Below are 24245 nucleotides of genomic sequence, written 5' to 3'. Positions count from 1 at the left end.
TCACCACAAGAAACTCAAGAAGATAAATAATGATATTACAAATCAACCACTAGAGGTTGTCAAATTTGTTTTATTACTACAGTATGGTTTTTCTTTTTCTTTTTTCTTTTTATATTATATTATATTGATTCAAACACATAGGTAACCAGGGACCACTCGCTTATGCCGCTCTCTCTCTCTCTCTACCCCAAGTTGAATTATTCACAAGAGAGGGAGAGAGAGAGAGAGAGAGAGAGAGAGAGAGAGAGAGAGAGAGAGAGAGAGAGAGAGAGAGAGAGAGAGAGAGAGAGAGAGAGAGCTGAGGGTTGAAACTTGAAACGGTACTCTGAATCAAAGGAGGCAGCTATCTTGGAATAGGACTACAATTGATCGTACTGTGTAACAAAGGGAGTTTTGGTTGTGGTGCAAAGTGTGGGCACCTAAGAATCACATTGGCAGAGCTGATAGGGGAGTTTGGTGCAAGGAGTGTACTATACTAGCCCTTTTATTTCTCAGCTATCTGGTGACAGGGGCAATACAATGGGCACGCAGGATTCTCCCAGGACAAAGCAAGGATAGGTACGTAGTTTTGTGATTCTTGGAGGAGGAGGAGGAGGAGGAGGAGGAAGAGTAGCAGAAGCTAGCAGAGGGGCATTGAAAAATTGCAGGCCATCCATTGGCAATTGAGAGCCTGGGCCAAGTCATACGGCAATGGAATCCTGCCATTGTCTTTGGTACGTTGCAGGCTTAGCTGCCCTGCAGGGACGTTGTCACAAATGCAAGATATCTTCCTTTTGTCATGCAAACCTGAGCAAAGAAATCCACCCATGTGTAACTTGTCTGGGAATCGTATCAATCATAGGGTCCTTGACCCTCAGATCATAGAAAATAGATGTTTTAAAACGTTGAGTTATAAATTCTATCATCTCTTATTTTCATCCGCTGGATTATATTATAATGAGAGTAAGATAGACACTACGCAAAAGTCGGTCGATATTCTCCAGTATTAATTTCTTCTGGACGACAATCATACTTTCAGAGACATGAATGACTAAGAGCAGCAGAATCATAAGTCATCCGTAGCAACAATGATGAAGAAGGCATTCAACAAGACACTTATTCCTCTTCACTGTCAAAAAAAAAAAAAAAGAAAAAAAAAAAAGAGATAGAGGTGACGTTCTACAGTATGGACCTACACAAAAGAGAATATAAACATCTGCAATCTAACACCAGGGTGATGATAAGCTACATTATTTACAGCCAAAACACTCGTTTCACTTCACTGTCCACAAATAACGAAGTGACATTGTAAAGTCTAGGCCAACAGCACCAGAACGAGCAAAAGAATGCGGCTAAATCAAATCGCGAAACCAACGTGAAACTAGTAAACAACAAGGGAAGCAATGTGGGCCTCATGGGCCTTATTTGAGCCCATGGATCTCTGGTCCCAGTTAATATTTTTCTTCTTCGTTCTCGCAAATATCGAAAAGGATCTACCTCGTAACGATGTTTCTGGAAGGCGAAGAGAAGAGAATTAAAAGAAGAGGACCCCGTGACCATCAATGTCTCCCTTCTTCCAGCACTCTTCTCCTCTTCCCTTGTTAAGATCGACCTCTCCTCCTTAGTAACTACCGCCTTTCTTCTACCTTCTTCTTCTTCTTATTATTATTTTTCGTCTCTTTATTCCCCCCGGTCTCGATCAATGCCTGCCTACTATTACTACTACACTCCGTTCCGAGTCCTCTCCCATGGCGACTCGCGTATCGGCTTCCCTCTTCCGACGTTCCCCTCCTTCGAGAGCTCCGTCCATCTCCAAACCAGAAACTCAAGGCACCCTCTCCTCCGCCCTCGTCGAGGAGCGCCTCCGCGAATCCACCACCGCAAGCCCCTACTACGCCGGCCTACTCAACTCCGGCCTCTACCTCCGTAGCCTGGCAGGCGCGAACCCTTCTAGATCCTCCTCCTGCTTCCGCAACTGGGGCGCCTCCTGCTTCTCGCGGCGCCGGGAAGCCGCCTCAGCCGCCGCGAGAGAGGTGGCGCCGCCGCCTGTGACCCCGCCGCTCTCCGGGTTGGAGTCCTGGGACCCCGGTTTGTTGCCGCGTGGCGAACTAGACGCGAGGCCATTGAGGGAGAATGATTTGCTACCGGACAACTCGGCGCTTGCGCCGGCTGCTGCTGTAGCCCCGACGGTACTGATCTCGAGATCGTTGTTGGATGCTGGCGAGGCGATCCACGCCGTCGGAGGAGGGAAGGAGCGGCAAGCGACGAAGCCGATGAGCTCGTCTTCGGTTCCGAAAGAGAGGGAGTTCGTTTGGGCGCAAAAGTATCGGCCAAGGGTTTTGAGGGAGTTCATTTGTAATCGGGACCAGGCAGAGAAGCTCAATCAGATGGTAACTTTTACTCTTATATTCTATTCTTTCATGCAGCATCATATAGACATTATAGAGGAACAAGAAACCAGTAATTTTTTTATTCCCAAAAATTGACGCATATTTATAATTTTATATATGATAGGCAGTGTTGTTTATAGAGCAGATACCATTGTTTATAAATAGGGTTGTCGATAACCAGGTGACTCAAGCTTGGCTCAAATTAAGTTGTCAAGCTTGATTAGTCCTCTTAGGTATCGAAATAAAGTTTGACTTAATTCAATATACTAGCCAATGCAGGCGAGAGTATATATATCATTGAAGTGCAGTATATGTATGCCTTTTCCTATGGATCAAACTTTCAGTGCTTATCTCTGGTCGCTCATCATTAAATTGAGGAAATCAAAATAAAATTCTTTTGACTATGCATTTTTTGTCAACTAATTTTAGGTAGCAAAGGGGCATTGCGGTCATTATATATTTGAAGGCCCACCAGGGGTTGGGAAGAAAACGATGGTTATTGCATACTTAAGGGGTGCTTTTGGACCTGGAAACCTGAAGGTGAAAAACCAATTCCATCAAAACATATACTGTTGTTACCCTATCCTTAAACCTTAATTTTCTTTTCAAACTTTATTTGCAGATAAAGAATGAGTTGAAGAAAATTGATCTAAAGGTACTTTTAGAAGTACCCTATCTTAAATTTCTTACACAACTGAGTTGAATTGCCAGTCATGAAAACATGTTCTTAATTTAGTAGTTAATTTCTGTTGTATACGCTAGGGAGAACATGCCACTAGCGTTGAGATAAGAATGAGGTCATCGTCTCATCATGTTGAGGTTAATATATCAGAGTTGCATGGATATGAGAAGAATGTGATAATTGCTCTGATAAATGAGACGCTCACACCAGCAGCCAAAGCCGTCAATTGTGATAATATTAATTACAGAGGTACATTGCACTACCTTTTCTTCTGTGTATGGCAAAGTCAATCTGATTAATGGGTGATAAACTTCTCTCTGTTTTCTCCTACCATGTGTGTGTGTGTGTGCGCACGCGCGTGCATATTCTTTTTTAATTTTCACTTTCTGAATGATTAGAACCTTGTCTTAATTTTTCTCTCTGTTGATGTTCTTTTTTTTTTCTCCTTCTGTTTTTCAGTTATTGTGCTCCATGAGGCTGACAAGCTGTCAACAGATGCACAGCATTACATTCGCTGGCTAATGGAGAAATATGAAGGTTGCAACAGGATTTTTTTTTGCTGCTCTGATGCCTCAAAGCTTCAAGTAGTCAAGAATCTTTGCAATGTCGTAAAACTTCTTCCACCTTCTGTTGGCGAGGTATTACATTGCATTAGTGTCCATTATCAGGCTAAATTACATGCCTTCTCAGGTTTTAAATTTTTTAGTGTTGCATATTATACTTTATATACTTTTCAGATAGTTGATGTTCTGGAGTATATTGCCAAGCAAGAACACATAGACTTGCCACATCATCTTGCAAGGAGAATTGCAGAAAACTCAAAGAAAAATCTTCGGCAGGCAATTCGTTCATTTGAAGCCTCATGTAAATCAATGTAAGTTGGTTGCAGACATACTACATGCATGCACGCTTGCACAACAAACGTTACTTTGTAGAGTTTGCATCATTTATCACTGCATACATGCTGAAGATATCTTCGTTCAAACTAGATTTCAGATGACTCGTTTCTGCCAACCTTCCTGTGATAGACTGGAGATATTAGATTGTCGCCTGTTTGTTTGCTTGTACATGGAGTTCCTTTTACCAAAAATTTTGACATTAAATCATTTAGTTTTTATAATTTGTACTGGACAATTATTGTCTTATTGAAAAGGTTATTTTATGAATATAGATGAGGAGTTCTTTTTTTTTCGTTTTGGTTTCTAGTTCAAGCAGCAGAATGATGAAAATTCCAAATCTCCATAATATTGGTTTTTAAAATATTTATGTTATAGTCATCATCTAATCTCCCTATCTAGTAGCTTTAAGCTGCACCCTTAGTGTAGTTCGTGAAGCCGGAATAAGCTCACTAATAATTCTAGCATTATAGTACCAAGGAAAAATGGTGCACATTATGTCTTGTAAGCAGCAGAAGCTGCCTTTAATTCTCTTAAAAATTGTGGATATGAAAGCTAAAAATATCGTGAATTTTACAATATCACTGTTTTTGCTCAATATGCTTTTCCCTGCTATGATCATATAAATTTGTTATATAAATAACCCACCTGCAGTTTGGTCAGCTCAATTTCTTGCCTTTTCACTACTCATATCTATGGTAAGTTATGTGGTTACATTCCTACCAGGTTCTTTTTGAGAGTTGAACAGATATCTGTTGCTTTATAGTTAATAGGTTAATTGCGCTCATTTTTTGCGTAAGTTAATTTTTGGCATTGTGCCTTTAGATCTTCCCTTGTAATTCCCAGCATTGAACGTAGTAGCTTGTGCCTTGTGCAAATGTGCAATACTGAAATTTGTGTTTAAGGTTTTCCAGCATAAACTGCATAAAATTTATAAATTCTAGCTATGTTCAAGATTGTTGATGTATTCCAATTATCTATTGTAATGCAGTAGTCAATTTATAGAAAACCAGGAGATTTTAACTGGATGGGAAGAAGATATTGCTAATATAGCCAAAAATCTTTTGGAAGAGCAGAGTCCAAGGCAGTGAGTAATACATAACTATTGCACACCTTTGCATTTGTTGATGTTTTGTTATGTTTTAAACTGTATCTATGTACTAATAATCTGGTGTGGTTGTAAGATGGTAGTGATTATTCACTTTGTTATACAGATTGTATATCATTCGAGGGAAGCTTAAAAATGTTATTGAGCATAATGTATCTCCAGATTATATTTTCGATGTAAGCTCAATCTATCTTTTAATCATGTTTTATACCCGTCGGAACTCATGTTTCAACAGCTAGGCCTTTAACCAACTTTTACTTGAAGACAGACTCTTATTGCAGAACTGAAGAAGAACTCAGATGGGCCGATACAAGCCAAAATCAACACTTTATATCAGGATTATAACAATGTGAGATGAGATATCTGATTATCTGACATACAATTATTGTTTAATCTTAATATTATCAATTATTGGAGTAACATTTCTTCTGCTCATAACCAGCGGGGGCGTCTGTTGGAGGATAAGTTAACAACTCTAATGAAAAATAAGGAAGAAGGTGCCGGCAAAAAGTTCCATGACCAGAAAAAGGATGTCCAAGAATTCATGAGAATTGAAGGTATAGAAGCACAGCCTTATGTTTTTTGTTTCATTTTCCTTGCATGCTATCTCACCATAAATAATACACCAGGACTTATTTCGGCATAATTTACTGCAAAGCTGATGATCCTCATGTTTCTGTTTCATTTACCTCCCATTCCCTGTCACTGTATATAATGCACAAGGACTCAACCTTCTCCTTTTGGCAGAATTTACTGCAAAGTTCATGAGCTTCTACAAGTCCGAAATCACCAAAAATATGAGGGAGAAAAGCATTGCTGAAGCTGGAACTCAAAATCCTTGAGAATATCTGGCGTTTAACTATATACATAGTGTGCGTGATTATGAAAAAAATAACTTGTGACCTTCAAGAAAGCTTGTCTAAAGTACAAGTCATGCAATTTATACTCGCAGTATGTAAACCTTAACGAAAGTCTGTTTATCGTGACATATATACTGCTGTTTGCCAGTCAATTTGATCTGGTCATGTCACACTTGGTTTAAGCAAACTAGATTAACTCCATGTCATCAGAAACAACTCATTCTTTGAGGTCACCACCAGGTAACCTTGTTTACACTAGTTTCATACAGTGAATGCTCTTCGTAGTATCTCTCTTACATGGCCCAGGGAAAGGTCTTTTTTCATATAATTGGCATACCACAAGTGCAGTCCTGGTGGGTGCAGCAAGTGTAGAGTTTTTGTCACATATGCATATCATTGTCTGCGTCCTGCTTAAGCTTAGCTAAGTTATATATCATATATATGCTTGCTGGATGATGCCAGAATTGATTCATATGGTGGGCTCCACCTTGGCTAGTGGGCCCCTGCATTTGGCAAATGGGCCCTTCATGGGTGCCCTTAGGCCTTATGTCAACAGCTGCTCAGCATATGCACGGTTACCGAATTCCAACCCGTAATTAGGCGCCACGTTCTAAAATTCACTCGAACGTCCCTCTTTCATACTGCCGGTCAGCATTCCGTACCTTCTCAATTTGGCTGCGTATTGCACATAGGGATATCTAGTATTTGCTCCACTCTCGACGTCCTCGCGAAACGAAAAGCCGACCTCTCTTCTCCAGTTCCCCTCGATTTCTTCAACCGATCCTGCGCGATCGCCTTTCTCGCAGTGGGGAATCCAAGATGGTGTCGGCGAATTGCGAGATGGCGGTGTACTGCTTCGACACCCTCGTCGCCCACTATAACAGCGAGCAGCCGACTCCCCCGACTTTTGAGGGAGGCCAGCAGTAAGTTTCTTTTGATGTTGTTGGGTTCTGATCAATCTTTGCTGTCGTTTTGGTGTGATTCGAATCTGGTTTTATTTTGATTTCTTGTCTAATTTGTGTTCTTCGGTTTGTTCCGTGATGCGGTTGCGCGTTTGGTGTTTGTTAGCTGGGTTCTCTGTGGAAAAGGGAAAAAATTGGAACGCTTAATGGTGATGATTTTGGATCTTTTTTTGGTTCCATACTACTGCAGATCGCCTGTCTTAAAGATTTAGTTCTTGCTTTTTGTTTTTTGGTTCGTAATTTCGGAGTTCAAAATATGTCAGGTTTTCCGCACCTGGAACTCCCAAACACCCAGGAGTCCACCAAAACTACAGCAGAAATTACACCACAAATAACATAGCAAACATCCAGAGATCCACCAATGGCCCCCCCAGCCAGAAAATCCACAAGTTTAAATACTACAAAATGACCACCCAGAACCATTACTAAGTAATTACAAATATCCGACCACCTAAAGATCCAGCAACAACATCCGGATCCAGCCAAATTAACACTCAACGCGTCGCCTTGGATACCTGCCCAGTTTTTGGATTTAGCATGAAATGTTCTTCTATTCCTCTCTAGCCAAATTGCCCAAAGAACATCCATTCACCAACTTGGCCAGCACTTCCTGCTCTCCTGCAAAACATGAGGAGGTTCCACTGAAACAAGTTAGTGACATTCTTTGGTACCCCTCTACAATAAAAAATCTTCTTAGTCCACTGCCAAATATGCTGCACATTGTGACATTTCACAAAAAGATGACTGACGGATTCCTCACTTCCACAAAAAATACAACTTGTTACTTAACCACCTTCTTGTGGTCAGATTATCTTTGGTTAGAGTGCAATTATTACATGCCAAACAGAGAGGAGCTTTAATCTTTCCATAAACCCAAAACACTTTAGAAAGCTTCCTCCCTTAAGGAACCTATATAAGGATTTAACTGTAAGAATATCATCAATAGTCCATTTCCACTTGGGTTTATCTTTCTCCAGCCCACCTTCTATTCCACATTTCACACAATTCATCAGCTTGTGCTCTTGCAAAAGAGTGTCATTCAGTGATTGGGTTCTCTTCAATATTTGAAAATACCAATCACTTCCATCCCGCATTTGCAACCAAGACATCCTCATTCCAGGTAATAGCAAAAAGTGCTGGAAATCTCCCTACCAAGGTACACTCCATCCACAAATATTTCCAAGATCTGACAGACTTCTCATTATTAACATCCCAATGCAAACCTGTTTGAAACACCTGCTCGATCTGTACACCTCTCCAAAAAGGGGAGAGTTTATCAGAATTCTATTACTTTAACATCTCCATCTTATATTTTTGTAATATCTATTTCGAATAACAGTAGCCCATGGCTGTTAATTCGCTGGCAAGAGTCTGCACCATTTAGGCAAAAAGAGTCACATTCATCTCATCAATATATTAATAATTTCTAACTCTCCAAACTCTTTTCTTTTACAAACTTTTTGTCAATTGGCCAAATAATACACTCTCCTTTCTTCACTATCTCTTTTCCACAAAAAACCACTTCGCAACTTATCAATTCTCTTCCTTACCCAAGCAGGTAATCTAAAGAGCAAGATAATAGACAGGTATTGCACTATGAACAGAATTTCAAAGTTACACGACCATCTAGTGATAATAACTTTCCTTTCCACGCATTTTCTCCACTTTTTCGATCACAGAAAGCCTATCCTGCTTCCTTAATTTACTTTCATGAAGAGGTAGTCCCTGATACTTAATAGGCATAGATTCCCTCTTACAATTTAGAATCCTAGCATAATAGTCCCCTGTGCTGTTTCTGCCACATATAAGCCAGAGAGTTTTTCTCAAAATTAAATTTCGTTTCAAGCACAACCTCAAAAGAGCACAAAATGAACTTCAGGATCATAAAATTCCTTTTCTCAGCATGCAGAAAAACTATAATATCATATGCATATTGTAAATTTACCAAACCATTTGGGATCAACTTTAAAATATGTTAAATTATCATATAGATTCATAAAATCACCCTCCCTGTTTCTTTTCTTAATTTTTTTCCACTTGCGAAGATGGTCTTGACGTTCTTATTGTTAATTAAATCGGAACTAATAACATAAAAGTAAAAGAAATTAAATGAAGATCAAACAAAACAATCAGCTGAATATATAATGTAAATTAAATCCAATTAGGATTTTGACTAATCTATGTTAAATTAGGTTATTGGCACGACAGCGATTTCATAGTTACTTTGTTTTTTTTCAAAGATTTTACTTTTGGCTTGCACTTCTAGTGACTATCTGAAACTTTTGTGGTTTTAGATTATTGATAATGTTCTGTAGTACTTGTACTGTTTAACCTTCATTGCAGCTACATTAGGGTCGCTGAGATGTTTCCTGTGTATTGTAGTTGTAACTGGATATTTGTTTTCCTGTTATCTTGTGCTTGTACTCATCTTGGTGATTTCTTATTTCAGCCCACTATTCGTTACTTGGAAGAAAGCAATCAATGGTGAGGAGCCACGGTTGCGAGGCTGCATAGGAACTTTAGAAGCCCGTTGCTTGATCAATGGCTTTAAGGATTATGCATTAACAAGGTATGTTGGAACGATGTGGCATAGTGGTTCTTTAACTATAAAGTAACCTCTTCTTTTTCTCAGTGCTTTGAGGGACCGACGGTTTCCACCAATTCAAGCTAAAGAATTACCGTATTTGGAATGCACAGTTTCTGTACTAACTGATTACGAGACTGCTCTCCATTACCTAGATTGGGAGGTTTGCTTCTTCTTCTTTCTTGTGTTGATAGAGCTTTTCTTTTCTTTACCTACCATAAATATATATATTGGGTATTTAGTTATTTACCACTTGCGACAGGGCCATTATTTCATCATCATGGAGAAAGAGAATTCTTTTTTTTTGCAATAGATCTTTCCTTAATGCAACAATTAGAATATTTGTGGGATTTTACTTGAGTAAAATGTGTCAATTTTAGTTGATAATTAATAGAGGGAATCTAAACAGGCTTCCATTTTCAAACTGTTGGGGTGTGTCCTTTTGCAAATGTTATTAGGCAAGAATAATTAAGGTTATATACCTTCTAATATCATGAAGGGGTGCTCTTATGCCCTTGTTCGACTTTCCACTAAATTCTTATGTGTACTCTATTCTTGATAGCAAATGAACTTGGTGAGTTAGTTATATGAATCATTGATAAATAGGTGGGGAATTCAAGACCGTATCCGATTTTACCGAAGTCACTCCTGCACAATGATGATTTGTTTTATCTGAATAATTCTAAACTTGCTGTTGTGCTTCTGGTCATCAGTGGCATCTTCTGCAACTTACTGCCAGATCCACTAATTTATAGCCTGGGTAGGATAACTGCATTCTATCCTGTGATATGCTATATAGCAAGTGACACTATCGAAGATGGCAACCAATCAAATGCATGACGAGCAGTAGTGGTTGCTATGAATATTTTTACAACTTTAGATGCTGGGTAGGAACTACCAGTAGAGTAGATCTACTTAGCCAATTGCTTGTTGCAGTGAATATAGTTTCAAATGTTTACATGGATTCTCTATTTCTCTGGAAAATAACTAGTAATTAGCGAATTGCTTGTTTTTGTGTTTATTAGCTTACTTCTTTTGTTGCCCTATGTATGATGAGTAGGAGTGAAAATGGGTTAGGTAAACTCCGATTTGGCTCGCTATTTGATTAGATCTGGATAAGATTTGGGTAAACAATTTCTACATGATTTTGGATACAGATAGGTTTTATATAAAACTGGATACGGGATACAAGTTGGTAATGATTTTTCAGATATTGATATCAAATATCCCGATATCCGTTTATCCACATATTTTTTATAAAATTTACAGGTTTTAGTTTACTTATTTAGATGATGAATACTAATATTGTTATTAATAATGTGTTCTATGTTGTCTATACAGATTGATTTTGCTAACTTTATGTATTTAACATGTAAGAAATATTGAAACTTAGTATTTTATGTTAATTGTGTCAAAAAAAGGACTATAATTTGTTTGAAATTTGATTTATATCCGTTTAAGATATGATACTCTATATAAAAATTATTCGATTCTTATTTAAAAATTATTCATATCAATTTAGTTAGGATATAGTTTTAAATTTTATTATACATGTTATATATGTATTCAAATTGGATAAAAGAATAAGAATATGGATGTGAGTTGAGTTCCATCCGATTCTTATTTGATCTATTTTCACCCCTAACGACGAGTCCTGAGGGTGATAAAATTTGTTTTTGTTTGCAGATTGGAAAGCATGGTTTAGTTATTGAATTTACTGACACCAATTACAACACGAGGCATAGTGCGACTTACTTGCCTGATGTTCCTGCTCATGAAGGTAACACCATCTTCTTTTTCGGTCTCCACATTTCATCTTCTCCCTGTTCACTTTGCTGTGTAGAATAAGGTACTGCAGCTTCATACAATTAATACCCTTCTTTTTCTGACTTGTTATACACAACCTTATTCAACTTCGCCTTCGTTTATTCTGACCAGGTTGGACGAAGACTGAAACAATTGACTCACTAGTGAGGAAAGCAGGCTATAATGGTGTCATCAATGAGACTCTAAGGAGGGAACTCGGTGTCACCCGCTACCAGAGCACGCTATACACCATGCACTACAACGACTATGCCTCATATGTCAGGATGAACAGAGGAGCAGCCCCTGAAATCAATGGGGCTTCTACAACTAACGGGATAATGACCAATTATTCATTTTATTAAGCAGCTTTGTAATTATTATTGAAGCTGCAAGTGTAAGGTTATGTTCTCTCTTGACCTGAGAGCAGTTGGGGGCATATATACCTGTTTCAAGCTCATCCATCTGCTATCATTTTGTTCCAGAATGTTACCAGATAGGAAATCGATAGGAAAGCTGACAAATTCCTCATGAACTATAATATTTTAAGGCCTTTGTCCATGTCAAAATATTTTATCATTTCAGATATCATTATTCATATATTTTGAGTTCAAAGTATCAAAGTTGTTAATAGTAGTTTCACTTACAAATGAGTTGAAGTATTCCAGGTGCAACCGTTTCTTGCGATGTGAAATAGCAGCAGAACCTCATCACTTAATTGGACTATGACATCTATGCTGGATCTTTAAAATTTATTTTAAACCGTATGAGTGGGCAATTAATAATCTTTTTTTCCTTCTTAATTCATATTCAGCTCTCCAGCCCAGCCCAGCCCAGCCCAGCCCATTGGGCTCATTAAATTAGCCGGTTTATGCCGGCATTGAGAGAGAGAGAGAGAGAGAGAGAGAGAGCGCAATGGCGGAGAAGGGCGAGAACGGCGTTAAAGTCGTGCGGGAGAAGCTGTGTCGGCGCTGCAAGACGACCTTCTCTCCGACTTCTAATACGCGATCGTCGTGCCGATTTCACCCTTCTTTCTTCGTCTCCCGACGCCACGACGACCAGAGGAGGTGTATTTATTCACCCCCAACCTCTTCCTTTCTTCTTAGTAGAACTTAAATCTCAACTCAAATTCTTGTATGGTTATACTAGCGCAGTCTGATTTAGTGGCAATAATATCGTAATAACATGCCTTGATCATGGCACTTTCTAGTTGGCAAGATTTACAATTGATGAAGCATCTACTGACAATAAGGTAGTCTATTTCTTCTGTTATATTGTGGTCCTAATCTTTGCTAGTATGATTAACTTTGGGCAAAACTAATTGGAACATCAAGATAGTTAGAATGGATGGTTTCCAGTTAGGCCAATGTTACAGCAACTTGTTGGTGGATCATGTTATAGTACTCTTTCCTAGATAGTTCATTTTTAGTAGAAAAATAGTCCATTACTGGGACTGCATTTCTATTGTATTTGGCTATTGTAGGTCTACTCGACTGGATTATGTCTAGGCGCATCTTGACAGCAGTGAAAATAATTCATATCAGCTATAAAACCTCCATGTCCAGTGTTTCTTTTACATTTGCACCATCACAGAATAGAAGATACATTTTTGGTGGTTCTTTTTGACAAAAGGCCAAGCCCTAATTCATTGAAACAAAACACATCTGAATTTGATGGAAAAGAACCACCAAAACTCCAAACACAGCATATTCCCCCCAGGTAACAGCAAAACTGCATACAAGAACAACCAAATCCTAGGCGGGAGAGTTCAAAGGTTGACAATCACAGCACACTCACAATGCTACCAACATCCATAAACAAACCAAACATCTAACCAACCATAGCAGAATTAATATTCGCACAAAAAAATGTAAGTTGCATACCACTGAAACAGAATTTAAAACACCATCATTTGTATCAAAATATTAATCAAGTTTTTATATGCGTTAGCAGAACCCCATCCAATCAGGGATCCTTGATGCCAGACTCCATTCGTCGTCTTTCAGATTCATCACCACTCCAGTAGAGATGCCTTTTTTGCACCTTTCTTCTCCTAATTGCCTGCTCAATATCAGAACAAAGATGTTTTTTTTATATTGCAAGGCTTTTTAGGATTTTGAACAGTCATTAAAGATTCTACTGCTTCTTTCAATCCACATGCTCCAGATCAGAGCAGCAATCCAAACTAAGAACAACTTAGTATCAACTTTATTTGACAGAATTTTCTCCCCCCACAAAAACATTTCTAGTAGTTATCTATCAATTCGGGTTGCAATTTTATGGCAGTTTAGATGCTGCAACAAATAAGTCCACGTATGGAAGATAACATTATTTTTAACAACAAGTCATGCAGAATTATAGATGTTAGTTGTGTATATGAACGACATGATGTAGCAAGTTTCCTGCTCTATCAACTTTCACGTGTTATCATAGATTCATAATAACTTTCGCATGTCATTATAATACCTCATTCTTCCTTGATTAGATACTAATGCATATGTCGATTCTAAAGAAGTGTTGTCTAGAATCACTATTTTGTTGTTATATGTATTTCTTATATGTTTTACCGCATGGGAAATATTGTAACTAAAATTTTAATACTCTTTTCTTTCATTTCTTTTTCATTGAAGGTACTATGAACTTGGTCCAGATGATCCGCCCTATGCTGCCAAATTCTATGATTGCTGTGGTGCTGAGGATCCGGAGGCATTGGGTTGTAAAACTGACGTTCATGTCTCATATGACGATGATTGATTGATCTCTGTGGACTTAAATATAGTTGTAACATTCCCATAAAAGTTGACTACTCTATGTTGTGCCTATATCTAGTCGTGGCAGTTCTATAAATTGTATGAACAAGTTGTTCAAATGTAGGTTTCTACTCATCAACATTTTGATATCCATAAGTGCAAAAGACTTGTTCTTTATCCTCGATGACTTGAGATATGCAATTGGTTGCCATGGATGAACCTCTGAAATTACTTGCTGTTTCAACATGACAAAAGTAACAGGAAAACAGATTATTGAATCCTTGGATTAGATCATTGGAAATACTTTGCCCCATTGCAATTCCTTTTGTCTGTTGACGTTGCAGTGCCCATTGAATCCTTCCCACTGCAGACAGGGAGCGGCTATTTCACATACACAGCAGAAGCACTGCACCACATAGAAAAGCTATTAGGAACTTAGCAAGCTACAAGAAGTTCTGTTTGTGATACTTGGTTCATGGATCCACATTGCTTTCTTGCAGTCTAAAAGAGCAGGTATGTCAATAAATTACTTTCAACCAATGTATTGGTCATCATCCTTTTTGGAGAAGGTTTACCTCTCATTTTTATACAATCTTACAGAAGGCTTATATAAAGTTTGTGGCTATCTAGATTATTAGACATATGATATGCTGAGGAGTGAGGAGTTCAGAGTCTGCATATATAACTAAGCTCAGCCACTTTTCTTCAATCACACTTTTGAGGATGGACATACCATGCTGCAGTAGCTCTCATGGGAAGTAGTTGCGAAGGGAAATTTGCAACATAGATATCTTGGATGAGGAAAGTCCTTCAGTGCCACCTGTTGTCAACGCAAACATGATCATCATATAATTTTAGTAAGATCTAGAGAGAGAGAGAGAGAGAGAGATCTCACTGGTCCCCTCTCAGCAACAAGAACAACATCTTTTGAAACATTGATGTTTAGTTTGGGGCAAAAGTTGACGGTGTCGATCTCATAGCAATCATCATCGTCCTTGGTTACATTATCGTTGACGGTGTCGATCTCATAACAATCACCACCTTTGTCCTCAGTGTTTTTCTCCATTGTCTTGGAGATTTGCGTCTTGCTATCCTCCTCCTTTACTATGGTTCAGAGATCCTCTTTGGAGAAAGGAATAAGAAGACACATGAGAAAGGAAGGGTATTCACTAGAAGCATAGAGGAAGTTGAAGAGTTTAAGTGGCTAATTTTTCTTTTTTATTACACTCTCGTCCTACTACTACAACTTGAGTTGGATTCTCACACGTGCTTTTCTTATGACTTCCTACATATCTATTCTACAGCAGGTCAAGCATCGATTTTTTAAAACATTTCGAAAGGAGGTCTCCCCTCTTCGATCCTTGATGCTTATTAATTCCTTTTGTTCATTAATTTTTATCGAATTTATGCAGTTTTCTATTTAATGCAGTTTTCTATTTAATGCAGGTTTAGATGGGGAAGGATAACAGGCTGTAAGCACTATTCCCATGGAAAATGTTAAGTGTTATTGTCCTCTCATTCCAAGTAAGCCCCCTTTTTTTTGTGCAGCAGAGCTTTGTTCACCATTTGATTTATCATTGGGTTTTTTTCCCTCCCTTGCAGTGGTCAAGATCTCTGCTTCTGCTATCCACTGATGGTCTAATTATCATGGAACTAAAATTATTTTATAAGGATTTCTACCATGATTATTATGATTAATGGTGAAATCTGCATTACAAGGGATCACATTATTTTGCTGCTAGGTTTTGGGATAGTTGTACGCATTCTTTATCAGAAAACATCTTCGACTGAAAGAATGGATAATGTTTTTTTTTTCTTCTGGAAACCATATGCAGTTTATTCTATGTTTACTGAATACTGACATGTTACTTATTTTATTCCACATTTGTTCTAAGGATGATTCAAGTTATCTCTATCGTCCTAATCCTTTTTGCTTACGAAAAACATGAAGTAGGATTATTGATCATTTGTTTTGAAATCAATGCTGCAAAGGTGGTGACTGAGGAGCTGAACTTTGTATTCAATAGGAGTATTTGGTGATTCGGGCGAATTACTCTATCTAATGAACTTAACAAAGTCACAACATAGAGAGTATGCTGACATTAGAATTAGATCATTTAAAATACATTGCCCTCTCTCACCTTTAGTTTTGATTAGGAACATAAAGTAACTTTATAAGTAAGTTCAATATAGTTACATTGCTCCATTTTTTTTCCCTTTTGTCTACTTCTTTGAGACATTGCAGTGCCCATTGGCTCCTTTCCACTGCAGACAGGGAGCAGCTACTTGACACACAGAGCAGAAACACTGCAAAAGATAAACGGGCTTTTAGCAACAAGAAGTGCTGAGACTTTGCAAAATTACTTCACAGATGCATAATGCTTCTATTATCTTATGAATAGATCTTACACCAAATGATGTTTACCACTAATACTTTGGTCATCATACCTTCCTGCAGTAGCTCTCGTGGGAAGTACTGTGGAAGGGGAAGTTGCCGCATAAATATCTTGGATGAGAGAAGTCCTTCAGTGCCACCTATTTTCCACAAACATTAGAATCAGATAAGATCATTAGTCTTACTTGAGAAAGGAAAGAGAACAAGATGAGAACTGGCTAGAGAGAGATCTCACTGGTCCCTTCTCAGCAACAAGTACAACATCTTCAGAAACATTGATGTTTACTTTGCGGTCGAACCCGATAGAATCAATTTCATGATAATCATCGCCATCCTCATCATCATATTCTTCTACCGTCACGTTGTTCTTTTTCCTATCCTCCTTCATGATTAAGAGGGCCTCTGTGAGGCAAGGGATGAGATTCTGCATGAAAAGACCTTTTGCTTTATCATAATTATCATAGTCGTCATCATCATCGGTTTCGTCTATGATCTCGATGTTCTCATTGTTATCTTTCTTTTTCTCCATGATTGAAAATGCTTCGGTAAGGAAAGGGATGAGATTTTGCATGAAATGGACTTTTACTTTGTCATAATAATCATCATCACCATCTTCTTCATCATCACCTTCATCTTCTGTCTCGATATTCTCATTGTTATTCTTCTCCCTTTCCATGACTAGAAGAGCCTCCATGATGAATCGTATGAGGTACCGCATGAAGAGGCCTTTTGCTTCTTCATCATCATCGTCGTTGTTGCTTCTATCTTCCATGACTGAAAGGACCTCCTTGAGAAAAGGGATGAGTTGCTTCTTTAATTGGCTTTTTGCTTCATCGTCATCATCGTCATCGTCGTCATCGTCGTCATCGTCGTCGTCATTGTTGTCATTGTCGTCATCATCATCATCAACGACCTCATAGAGATCATAATCATCATCATCAACAACCTCATAGAGATCATAATCATCATCATCATCACCATCGCTGTCATCGTCTCTGTCTTCCATCTCAGTTTTTCCCATCATCTCCACAAGTTTCTCCATTATCATAAAGATGTCTTCTTCTTCCATGATTCAGAGGTCCTATGTGGAGAAATCAATGAAAAGGTTCATGATAAAGATGGCCTTTGCATTTGTATAGAAGCATGAAGTCATGGGGTTTAAGCAATTTATTATACTTGTTATATTATCATCTTTTATTGCTAAAAAGAAGGTCGACCTATTCAACGCAAGGCATTGACATATGAGGATGGTTTTAGTTATATATTTGTCCCATCCAGAGCTATAAGATTATCTTTGGGCAAGAAATAGGACAATATCTTGTGAGTTGAGACTTTGATCTTGTCCAATGTGGAGTACATGTATTTCATTTTGCTTATGTTATTTGGTGAGAATTGGTTGATAATTCAATTGTGAGAATTGGTCCTGCATAAAATAAATGGATATCTTTACACAACCTTCATGAATTTTTTTTCAAATGTATAGTTGTCACTACATTCTTTAAAATATTATAATAATCATTGAAAAGTTGGATGGAACATAGTTTGATGCAGGTTAAAATGGCAAATTGTATAGGTAAACATATATATATATATATATATATATATATATATATATATATATATATATATATACATTCTTTTTTTCTTTTTTTCTTTCTGATCTTAACACATTACTTTTGTCAATACTGCATTACTTGGAAGGATGAATGAAGTTCTTTTTTCTTTTTGGGTACATCTTGACACATTACTTTCTTCAATATATTTTCAGTTATGCTTATGTTGGAGGTTAGTGGCGGCGTCTTTCAATGATTCTTGCTTTTCTCGTCATTGGGGGTTCACCTGGCTGTGCACCTGTAACTGCTGTACTGCAACAGAGCCGCAGGATGACTTAAGCCATTTTCGCCTACGAATCTATTTGGGTAATGTATTTCTTGTATTTTATCTGTACCTTGGGCATGAAACTCTCTGAAAGTTATTGTTGTTTAATCACGAGAAAAGAAAAATTGTATGTATGCTGAAAATAGTATTAGAGGATTAGATAATTGGAATTTCTTTGTCAATTTCTCCCCTTTTGTCTACAGGATTACAAATTAAAAGAAAAAGAAAAAACTTCTGCATTTGCTCTTCCTTTTAACTACTTTGAGAGGTTGCAGTGCCCATTGGCTCATTTCCACTGCGGACAGGGAGCGGCTACTTTGCATAAACAACAGAAGCACTGCACCACATGAAACAGCTGTTAGATACTTGGTTCGTGGATCCATTTATTGCAGCATTTCAAGATCAGGTATTGCAGTAAATTTAGTACGACCACCCTCCTTTTGGAGATGGTTTACCTATCATTTGTGTGAAATTTTACCAGGGCTTATAGTTTATAAAGATTTGAATTGTTTACAGACCCCATTTTGTATCTACGCAGATTACTTATTGGGCATCAGATATGCTGAGGATGGATATACCTTACTGCAGTAGCTCTCATGAGAAGTAGTTGCAAAGGGAAATTTCCACATAGATGTCTTGGATGAGGGAAGTCCTTCAGTGCCACCTATTGCCATCGGAAACATATTAGATAATTAAGATCCTGTAATCTAGATCTCTATGCATGTAGAGAGAGAGAGAGAGAGAGAGAGAGAGAGAGAGATCTCACAGATCCTTTCTCAGCAACAAGAACAACGTCTTCTGAAACATTGAGACTTAGTTTCCGGCCAAAGTCAGCGGCTCCAATCTCGCAGCACTCATCACTATTGTCTTCATCTCATAACAGCCATCATCCTCATTGTCATCGTCATCATCAATATCATCATCACTATCATCATTGTCTTCATCTTCCTTCTCGAATTCCTGGATCATCTCCTCAATCCTTCTCATTGCCTTCAAGATCTTCTCCTTGACATCCTCCTGTTTCTCCATGATCTAGAAATTACCTGTGGAGAGAGGAATGAGGAAGGAAGACCTTTTGCTATTGACCAGAGAGGAAGTCAAAGAGTTTAAGCAACTAATTGTCTTTATTACACCATCTTCCTGTTATTGGTTGAAATGAACACTGTACAAACTAAACTATTTAAAGGGTCTGGTGTCACATCGGCCCATCTACTTGTATGATTTTAATACCTTGAGAATTTAAATGATCTCTCTCTCTGGTATCGGTCGATTTATGGTTCGTGATTCCTGTATGGTTTAGCATTGAACTCTTTGGAAAATTACACTCAATAATAGCTTTGGGTGGCATTTTGGTTTGTAAAGAAATAATACTTATTAATAAATTATGTCTCTCTTAAATATATTTTATAATTAAACACTTATTTATATATATTAAAGATATGATAAGCATAGTTTTTATAGAACAGAAAATGATTAGAATACCCTCTCTATATTTTAGCTTACTATTTTTTTGAGTAAGATTTAACTGCATTCGTTTGATTCAGCTATGGAAATATATCTTCGTGTGCGGATAATTTTATTTGATTCAGATTTTTCTCTATTCAATTTTTGGCCATCATACGATGCTGCTGCAGTAGCTCTCACGGGAAGTTTTGTTGAAGGGGAGATTCCCGTGTAAGTATCTTGGATGAGAGAAGACACAAATTTTCCAGACAAATATCAGAACCGATAAGAGTGGTAAGAGCTGTATCAGGAAGAACAAGATAAATTTAGAGGGTTAAATATATTTTACTTTTTTATATTTATTTTTTAAATTATTTTAACATTCTGTATTTTAAATAAAAATTAAATTAGTTTTTGTACTTACGACTGAAGACCATTAGTTTTTCCATCTAAATCAAACTAAGCACGCTTAAAAAATTTCTTTTGTATAGAATGGAGTACTGAAATGGAGTATAGAATGTGAGGTAAGGGATGCGATTCTGCATGAAAAAGAAGTTTTACTTTTGTATAGAAGCATGGTGGATGTCAAAAGGTTTAAGCAATGTATTATCCGTATGGCATTATCATCTTTTATTGCTAGAAAGGAGGTCGACCTATTCAACGCTTACCATTGACACATTGAAATGGTTTTAATTTTCTATTTTGGCCCATCTACAGTTTTAAGATTAGCTTTGGGCAAGAAATAGGACCCCCCCAAAAAAAAAAAAATCCTGAGAGTTTGATCAAGTCCAATGTGGACTACGTGGATTCCATTTTACTTGAGTCTAATTCCGTCAGATGGAAAGAGGTTGGTGCAGGTAGCAATGGCAAATTCTATAGATATATATTTCTCTGTTGCTTGTAATTAGTTTTCAATTGGAAGAGTTAAGATCTAAGTTAGTGTTGGGAAATCACTGCTCGAATATGAATATTTTTGTAAACTTTGAGCTAAATATTAAGTTGGATATATACATTATTTACGACGGAGTAGAATAGAAAGAACTTAAATAGAACTTTAATGCTAAATATTTACTTATTTAAATTTATAAAAGTAAGTGAACGAAAATTAGTTTTAAGATGAATCTGACAAATATCTCTCAGCTTTAGCTTAACAAAGTCAAACGAAGAAAAGAAAGCATACAGAAACTGGGATTAGATCATTGGAAGTAGTTTACCCTTCTTATATTCCTCTTTAGCTTCACGAGAAACAGAAACATCTTTTAAGAAAGCTTGATTTATTTACATCAGTTCCTTCCACTCTATTTACATTAATGTTCACTTTATCTACTCTCTGTGTAATATGGCAGTGCCCATCTGATCCTTTCCATTCTCGACATTCAGGAGCAGGTTTCCCACAGACAAGGCAGTAACACTGCATCAGATAGAACAACTCTGTGAAAAAGAATGATAGATTAACAGAAAAATGGTCTTGAATTGCTTATACACCCTCAATGCTAATATATACATGCACTTTCTGATTAATAAACTTTTTTCTCTAAGTATTCCAAGTAGTTTAGAGTTATATATGTAACAAAGATTAGCCACGCAACTTTTCTCTAACCAAACTTTGAGGATGAATATACCTTTGCGCAGTAGATCTCATGGGAAGTAGTTGCAAAGGGGCGATTGCCGCATAGATGTCTTGGATGAGGGAAGTCCCTCAGCGCCACCTTTTGATAACACAAATATGATCATCATACGAGATTAATAAGTTCATTTAGTCTAGATCTAGAGAGCCGAGAGAGAGAGAGAGAGAAAGAGAGAAATCTCACTTTTCCCTTTTCAGCTGTAATGGCTATGTCTTCTGAAACAAACTGGTTTCCTTTGCAGGGAGAGTTGTGGTCGATGGGGATGATCTCATAGCAATCATAGTTACTCGTCGTAGATTTCTTCTTGCCACCCTTCTTTTCCATGATTCAAAGGCCCTCTATCACTCTATGGAGAACAGGAATGAGAGACCTTACAAGAAGGAAACAAGCCTTTTAATATCAACTAGACGCAAGAACAAGTCAAAGAGTTAAATAAAAAAACAAAGAAACAACTAACTATCTTTATTGAAATGGGCCCTTTTGTTATTAGAGGAAACAGCTCATCATCATCTTCCTGCTAGAGGATTTTTTTTTTTCTTTTAACAGAAGTCTTGAGCCTCAGTTTCATTATTAAATACTATCACCTTCTTGTTAGGTGTTGTTGATAGAAATAAAGATCAGGTCGTGTTTACTATTGAAATGGATTTAATTTCATAAGGTCCATATATATATATATATATATATATATATATAAATACTTTGAGATGTTGATGATGGGGCACAAGTATTTAATAAAAAGTAAGATATATATAGAGAGAGAGATATCTCACTGGCCCCTTCTGACAACAACAAGAACCTCTTCAGAAACATTGAGGTTAGTTTACTGCAATCTCGTTATGGTTTTCTTCTACTGTCTCGATATAATTCTTACTATCCTCCTCTTTTCTTATAAGCTAAGCATTGCACCCTTGTTCTTTTCATCTTTTATTTCAATCTCCTCAGTGGAACTAAGAGTGTTCAATAAGTAATTATCTCTATTTGCTTGTACCATCAAGATACTGAGATGTGTGTTATTCCATATTGGCCCGTACCTCAACAGTTATACTATTATATTTGGTAAAGAATAGGAGCATCATAGACTTTGATGCAGAGTTTTTAAAAAAAAGAGTATATATAAATCTTTAAAATACTTCTTCCTTTAGTTATTCATTAAATTTTTTGTTAAAAAATATTATAACTAATTTATGCTCTTTAAGAGGGCTATTTTACCCTTAATTAATTCAGAGAAAAAAGATAGAAAATAAATAAAATGACCTAACTTAAAAATGGGCTACTGTTGAGGATGTAAACAAAAAAAAAGCATGTGTAATAACTGGAAAATCTTGAACATAAATATTTTGTGAAATTTAAGCTAAATATTAAGTGGGCTCCACATATTATTTAGATTAGGTTAATAGTTGATAGAAAGAGTTTAAAGAAATGCTTTAGTGTTATAAATTTATAAAAAAAATGAATGGAAAATGATTTTAAAGTGACAATCATGCCAATAAAGAATTAAAAAATGAGCTTAATACCACATCTACTGTTTAGAAAACGTTGGTTGAGTGCCTATCAAGTTTCATTAAGCTTTGGGCTCCAAAGAATATCAATGTTATGGGATGAAGAAATCTTTGGTATGATATAATTTTTTCCAGACTTTGGTTGCACTAGAACAGATGCTTTCACTATTCACTGAGAACAGAAATAGAAGCTTATTTTGGGACTAGAAATGTTCATTAAAAGTCTTATTTGATTTGAGATTAAGTTCCGAACTTGATTAGTTAATTTTATTTTTTAGTCTTAATTTTTTAAAAAATAAATTTAATTAGATATGAAAAAAAAATATTTAGAATCCGAACTGATTTAAAGGATTCTTAAACTCAAAGCAAATAAGGCCTAATTTATCTTCCCTGTTGGCTCCAACTTTGTAACCATTTCTATTGTTACAGTGTTATAGAAGAGACCAACTTTGTATTGGATAAATGTGTTTGGTGATTCTGACAACTATCTCTCAGCTTTAATTAAACAAAGTCAAACGAAGAAAAGAAAGCATACAGAAACTGGGAGTTGATCATTGGAAGTAGTTTACCCTTCTTATTTCCTCTTTAGCTTCAGAAGAAACAGAAATATCCTTTTAAGAAAATGTGACTTTTTTACAATACTCTTCTCTTTATGTACTTTCTGTGTGATATGGCAGTGCCCATTTGATCCTTTCCACTTGCGACATTTAGGAGCAGGTTTATCACACACAAGGCAGTAACACTGCACCAGATAAAACTACTCTGTGAAAAAAGAATGATAAACCAACAGAAAAAAAACATGCTTTTAAATTGCTTAATTATACACCCTCAATGCTAATCTATACACTTTCCGATAAGTAGCATTTATATTATTCCAAGTAATTCAGAGTTATATATGTAACAAAGATCGATTAGCCATGCACTTTTCTCTAAACCAAACTTTGAGGATGGATCTACCTGTCTGCAGTAGCTCTCGTGGGAAGTAGTTGCAAAGGGAAGATTGCCGCATTGATGTCTTGGATGAGGAAAGTCCTTCAGCGCCACCTTTTGATAACACAAACGTGATCATCATATGAGATTAATAAGATCATGTAGTCTAGATCTAGAGAGCCGAGAGAGAGAAAGAAAGAGAGAGAGATCTCACTTTTCCCTTTTGAGCTATAACACTTATATCATCTGAATCATTGTGGTTTTCTTTGCTGGGAAAGTCGGAGGCGTCGATCTCATAGCAATCATCGTCAATCTCATAGCAATCATCGTCAAACTTTTCAACTCTCTTCTTGCCACCCTTCTGCATTCCCATGATTCAAATGCCATCTATGGAGAAAAGAATGAGAGATGAAAGCCTTTTGATATTGACTAGAAGCTAGAACAAGTCAAGAGTTTTG

The 24245-nt window shown here is 37.0% G+C and overlaps 5 protein-coding genes and 1 long non-coding RNA gene across 11 annotated transcripts; 4 read left to right on the top strand and 2 right to left on the bottom strand.

The window, feature by feature from the left end:
- Nucleotides 1-1463: 1463 nt before the first annotated feature.
- Nucleotides 1464-6513, top strand: LOC140783844 (replication factor C subunit 3-like). 3 transcript variants are annotated; one of them, XR_012108190.1, is made up of 11 exons: nt 1464-2369; nt 2799-2909; nt 2992-3024; nt 3132-3300; nt 3511-3689; nt 3789-3925; nt 4939-5034; nt 5162-5231; nt 5337-5404; nt 5498-5612; nt 5803-6211. XR_012108190.1 is itself a non-coding variant. In XM_073130921.1 (11 exons), the coding sequence occupies exons 1-11, from the start codon at nt 1728-1730 to the stop codon at nt 6509-6511; spliced, it is 1767 nt and encodes a 588-aa protein (XP_072987022.1). In that variant the 5' UTR covers nt 1464-1727; the 3' UTR covers nt 6512-6513. The 3 variants fall into 3 exon arrangements, 2 of the variants coding, with proteins under 2 accessions (XP_072987022.1, XP_072987023.1); XM_073130921.1 differs by lacking the exon at nt 5803-6211 and adding an exon at nt 6378-6513 and having other exon boundaries at nt 5324-5404; XM_073130922.1 differs by having other exon boundaries at nt 5324-5404.
- Nucleotides 6514-6704: 191 nt separating this feature from the next.
- Nucleotides 6705-11887, top strand: LOC140783846 (uncharacterized protein At2g38710-like). Its single transcript, XM_073130925.1, has 5 exons — nt 6705-6838; nt 9327-9446; nt 9510-9624; nt 11148-11241; nt 11400-11887. Exons 1-5 carry the CDS (start codon nt 6735-6737, stop codon nt 11627-11629), a joined length of 663 nt encoding a protein of 220 aa, XP_072987026.1. The 5' UTR covers nt 6705-6734; the 3' UTR covers nt 11630-11887.
- A 254-nt stretch (nt 11888-12141) lies between these two features.
- LOC140783847 (uncharacterized) lies at nt 12142-14191 on the top strand. The gene is made up of 2 exons (XM_073130926.1): nt 12142-12331; nt 13895-14191. Exons 1-2 carry the CDS (start codon nt 12180-12182, stop codon nt 14016-14018), a joined length of 276 nt encoding a protein of 91 aa, XP_072987027.1. The 5' UTR covers nt 12142-12179; the 3' UTR covers nt 14019-14191.
- Nucleotides 14192-16099: 1908 nt separating this feature from the next.
- LOC140783845 (uncharacterized) lies at nt 16100-17516 on the bottom strand. Its single transcript, XM_073130924.1, has 3 exons — nt 16645-17516; nt 16463-16549; nt 16100-16321 (listed from the first exon to the last, which is right to left on the bottom strand). Exons 1-3 carry the CDS (start codon nt 17476-17478, stop codon nt 16238-16240), a joined length of 1005 nt encoding a protein of 334 aa, XP_072987025.1. The 5' UTR covers nt 17479-17516; the 3' UTR covers nt 16100-16237.
- Nucleotides 17517-18060: 544 nt separating this feature from the next.
- LOC140783848 (uncharacterized) lies at nt 18061-19549 on the top strand. Its single transcript, XR_012108191.1, has 3 exons — nt 18061-18328; nt 18491-18693; nt 18826-19549. It is a non-coding gene; the product is annotated as an uncharacterized lncRNA (long non-coding RNA).
- Nucleotides 19550-20839: 1290 nt separating this feature from the next.
- On the bottom strand, nt 20840-23573 carry LOC140784866 (uncharacterized). Of its 4 annotated transcripts, none has more exons than XM_073132459.1 (4): nt 23427-23573; nt 21542-21728; nt 21353-21439; nt 20840-21141 (listed from the first exon to the last, which is right to left on the bottom strand). In XM_073132459.1, exons 2-4 carry the CDS (start codon nt 21680-21682, stop codon nt 20968-20970), a joined length of 402 nt encoding a protein of 133 aa, XP_072988560.1. In that variant the 5' UTR covers nt 21683-21728; nt 23427-23573; the 3' UTR covers nt 20840-20967. The 4 variants fall into 4 exon arrangements, with proteins under 4 accessions (XP_072988560.1, XP_072988561.1, XP_072988558.1 ...); XM_073132460.1 differs by lacking the exon at nt 23427-23573 and adding an exon at nt 21816-21912 and having other exon boundaries at nt 20840-21161; XM_073132457.1 differs by lacking the exon at nt 23427-23573 and adding an exon at nt 21816-21912.
- Between the last annotated feature and the right edge of the window lie 672 nt (nt 23574-24245).

Source organism: Typha latifolia, chromosome 3, assembly GCF_019914945.1.
Source record: "Typha latifolia isolate L0001 chromosome 3, TyphaL0001v2, whole genome shotgun sequence".
In the NCBI taxonomy this organism is placed as follows: Eukaryota; Viridiplantae; Streptophyta; class Magnoliopsida; order Poales; family Typhaceae; genus Typha; species Typha latifolia.
Note: the sequence above shows the minus strand (reverse complement) of the source record. Positions and strands in the feature narration are given on the sequence as shown.